This window comes from Capricornis sumatraensis, chromosome 2 (assembly GCF_032405125.1).
Source record: "Capricornis sumatraensis isolate serow.1 chromosome 2, serow.2, whole genome shotgun sequence".
NCBI lineage: Eukaryota > Metazoa > Chordata > Mammalia > Artiodactyla > Bovidae > Capricornis > Capricornis sumatraensis.
Genome location: NC_091070.1, coordinates 21,620,149 through 21,623,467, shown reverse-complemented (window position 1 = coordinate 21,623,467; position 3,319 = coordinate 21,620,149). Strand labels below are relative to the sequence as shown.

Below are 3,319 nucleotides of genomic sequence, written 5' to 3'. Positions count from 1 at the left end.
AAAAGTCTAGCATACAAAAGTCAATAGCTTTTCGGTCACTTGAGGGTGGCCTGATACCCTTGGAAGAGCTGTGCTTTTCTGCGAGGCCTCCGAGCTTTGTGCAACTTGCCACATTTTAAAAGATGGAGGGGAGCCAAGGAGATGCCTCCTCTCTGCAATCTGTGCAGATGCCTCAGATACCAAGTTTGTGAAGGTGCCTGGGGTGACTGCAGCAGGAGGAGGCAGTCACTTCTGCACTCTCTCCTTGGGGACCCTCCCCGACTCTCGACCCAGCCCCTTTCTCCCACCTCTTTTCCTTTCCAACTCAACAGACACATTGGGAACCTTGGCAAGGGCCAGGGTGGGAGCCAAGAAGGTGGGATGTGGTGGAAGATTGTGCTATGTCATTTCCAAAGAAAGCCGATTTTTAAAAACAAAGGCGGTGGACTGACAGGTCTCATACATCAGTCCTCTCATCGCCTCATTGGTCAGAAGCCTGGCGACGCCAAGGCGCTGTGCCCCGACTGGCGATTCCCACGGTCCGGACAAAATGGCCAAAAGGGGCGCTGCGGGGCTGAGCGTGGCAGTCTGGCCTGCGCACTGCGGCGGTCATTTACGGTCCAGGCTGGCGTGCAGCTGGGCCTCGCGCACCATGCGGTCGAAGGAGCGCGTGTTGGTCTCCTGGCGCACCTTCTCGCGCACGTGGAAGGAGGCGCGGGCTGTGGAGCGAGCGCTCTCCAGCGCGCTGCGCCGCTCCCGAGACAGCTGCTCGCTGCGCTCCAGCTTGCGACCAATGGCTTGGAGCAGCTCCCGCCGGCGGCAGTCTTCGTCCTTCTCCACCTTCTCCTTGTTGGCGCGCTGGGCCCGCTCCTTCTCCATCCGGCTCTGGCCCACGCGACGCGCCTTCTGCTGCACCGCCTCCTCGGCCGCCTGCGCCGCGTGCTGCAGCCGCCGCTCGCCTGCCCGGGCCAGCGCCTCCAGGTGCGCCTGATGTTCGCGCTCTTTGCGCTCAGCAGCCTCCTTGGCCCGCCGGCCCTGCAGCTCCTCCCGCCGGGCCCGCTCGCGCAGCTCCCGGGTGCGCTGCTCCACCAACTGCTCGTAGTTCTCCTGCGCGCGGCCCAAGCTGGCCTCCAGGGAGCTCCGCAGGCCCTCGCGCTCCTGGCGTTCCTGCCGGGCCCGACCTTTCAGCAACGCCTCGTGGCGCGCTCGCTCCGCCCGGCTAAGCTCCCGCTTCTCCCGCTGCAACTGGCCCTCCTGCTGCTGCTTGACCTGGGCCGCGCGCTTAGCGCGCTCCCTGCGGACCTGCTCGGCCCGCTCGCGGACCTCCTGCAGACCCTCCTCCCGCTGCTTCAGGTTCTGTTCCTGCTGCAGCTTGCGCTGCCGGTCCTCCCGGGCCGCGCGCTCCGCCCGCTCCCGTCGCAGCAGTCCCTGGCGCTCGGCCAGCTCCCGCCGCCGCTCCTCGCTGCGCTCGCACTGTCGCTGCCGGCGCCGCGCCTCCTCGCGTTCCTCGCGACCCCGGCGGCCGCGCCGCTCCTCCACCTGCGCGGCCCAGGCCCGGCGGCCCTGCTCCAGGGCACGCTGCTTCTCGCGCTCCTCGCGCTCCCGTCGCTGCTCGGCGCGGACGCGCTGCTGCTCCCACTGGCCGTGGGCCGCGGCGCGCTGCTCCAGCAGCAGGCGCTCCTCCTGGTGCCGCGCCAACATCAGCGCCGCGATCTTCCGGTCGCGCTCGGGCACCCCGCGCAGACCCCGCTCGGCGCGCACTTGGCGCACGATGCGCTCCACGTGCTGAGCTGTCTGGGGCGAGTGGCTCAGGTCGCCGAGGCTGAAGCTGCGGCCGGTGAGCGGAACCAGGGCCAGGGCGGATGGGCGGCCCAGGGGGTTGGGAGCCGAGGCCGCAGACCCCGCGGCGCAGCTGTTCCTGGCCGAGGCCCGTGGCGGCCAGTGCAGTGCCGGCAGGCTCTCTCCGCTGTAGGACGACGACGACGCTCCAGACTCGGAGCTGAGGGCGCCCTCCCGCCGGCGGGACAGGGAGTCCAGTGAGTGGCTCTTCCTACCTGCCCGCGACCCCGCGGGCGGGGGTTGGGGCCGGGCCGGGGACGGGCTGGAGGAGGCTTTGCGAGCGGCGCGCGGGGCGGGCGAGGCCGGGAGGCTGGCGCTGCTGCAGCTGCTGCTGCTGCCCGCGCTGGGGGCCGAGGCCGCGGCGGCCGCGGGGCCCAACGGCGTGAAGAGGCGCCGCTTCTCCTCGCGCACGATGCGCTCGCGCTCGGCCCGGCACTGCTGCAGCTTGGCGCGCCGCTCCGCCTCGTAAGCCTCATACAGGCCAGTGGCCACTCGCATCGAGCGGCCGGGGGCCTCGCGCACCAGGTCCGCCAGGGCCCGGGGCAGCAGCTCCACAGGCTTAACGGCGCAGCGGGCGCAGGCCTCTAGCGAGCGGGGGCTGGTCAGCACGTACCGGCTGCGCTCGGCTTCTGGACAGTCGAAGTTGAAGAGATCGAGGTGCAGCAGCGGGGACTGCTCCCGCTGCCCGCCTTCTGCCGCGGGCGAGCCTTCAGCCTTGCGGGGCGCAGCGGCGGAGGCTGAGGCCGGAGACGCCGTGGGCTGCTGGGCGCGCTGGGAGTCAGGGGGCACCGACGCGGCGGCTTCGTCCCCTCCAGAGCCTCCGGGCTCGGCTCCCAGCTTCTCCTCTTCAGGCGCGGGATCCACCATGGCTGAGCCCTGTCCCTTTGTGGAGTCACTGCGGATAGCAAGGGAGGGACATCGAGGAATACGTTTAAAAGCAGTCCACCCCCCTCCCCAATCCCCCATTCCTGTTCATCCCCTCACCCAACTTAATCCGCTCTGGGATTAGGCTCAAAGGCCCGGTGGAATGTAAGTCATAATACCGATGCCCTGAAAACCCAAGCGGGCCGGGAGAGTGCACAGAGCCTCTGCCTCCCTCAGCGTCGGAGTGCCGGGCGGAGGCCCGTGGCCAAGCTCCCCCCGGGCGTCTGGCCCGCTAGATGCATCTCCTCCCTGTTGCAGGTTAAAATGAAAAGATCGAGGTGCGGGAGACAGCCGACCCGAGAGGCTCTGGAGGATTCCCGAGAGGATTAGCGTATTCATTTGTCGCTTAGGCGGGTGACCGGGGAGGCAGCTTTGCAGGAACAAAAAAGGAAGTCTGTGCATCGTCACAGCGCACTGCTGTGAAGACCCCATTTGCCCAGGGAAGAAGTTTATAGTTGACTTCCCTTTTGCCAAAGGAGACCCAGGCATAGGGCCCAGAGGTGACGGCAGGAGAGAAGTGCCTCTGCCCGAAAAAGACCTCCCCGGGAGGGCTGATCGATCCTTGCTCCTGCCTCTT

At 67.9% G+C, this 3,319-nt stretch overlaps 1 protein-coding gene across 1 annotated transcript; it reads right to left on the bottom strand.

Moving 5' to 3' along the window:
- Positions 1-588: 588 nt before the first annotated feature.
- Positions 589-2,685, bottom strand: CCDC177 (coiled-coil domain containing 177). The gene has a single exon (XM_068963509.1). The coding sequence runs from the start codon at positions 2,683-2,685 to the stop codon at positions 589-591; it is 2,097 nt and encodes a 698-aa protein (XP_068819610.1).
- Between the last annotated feature and the right edge of the window lie 634 nt (positions 2,686-3,319).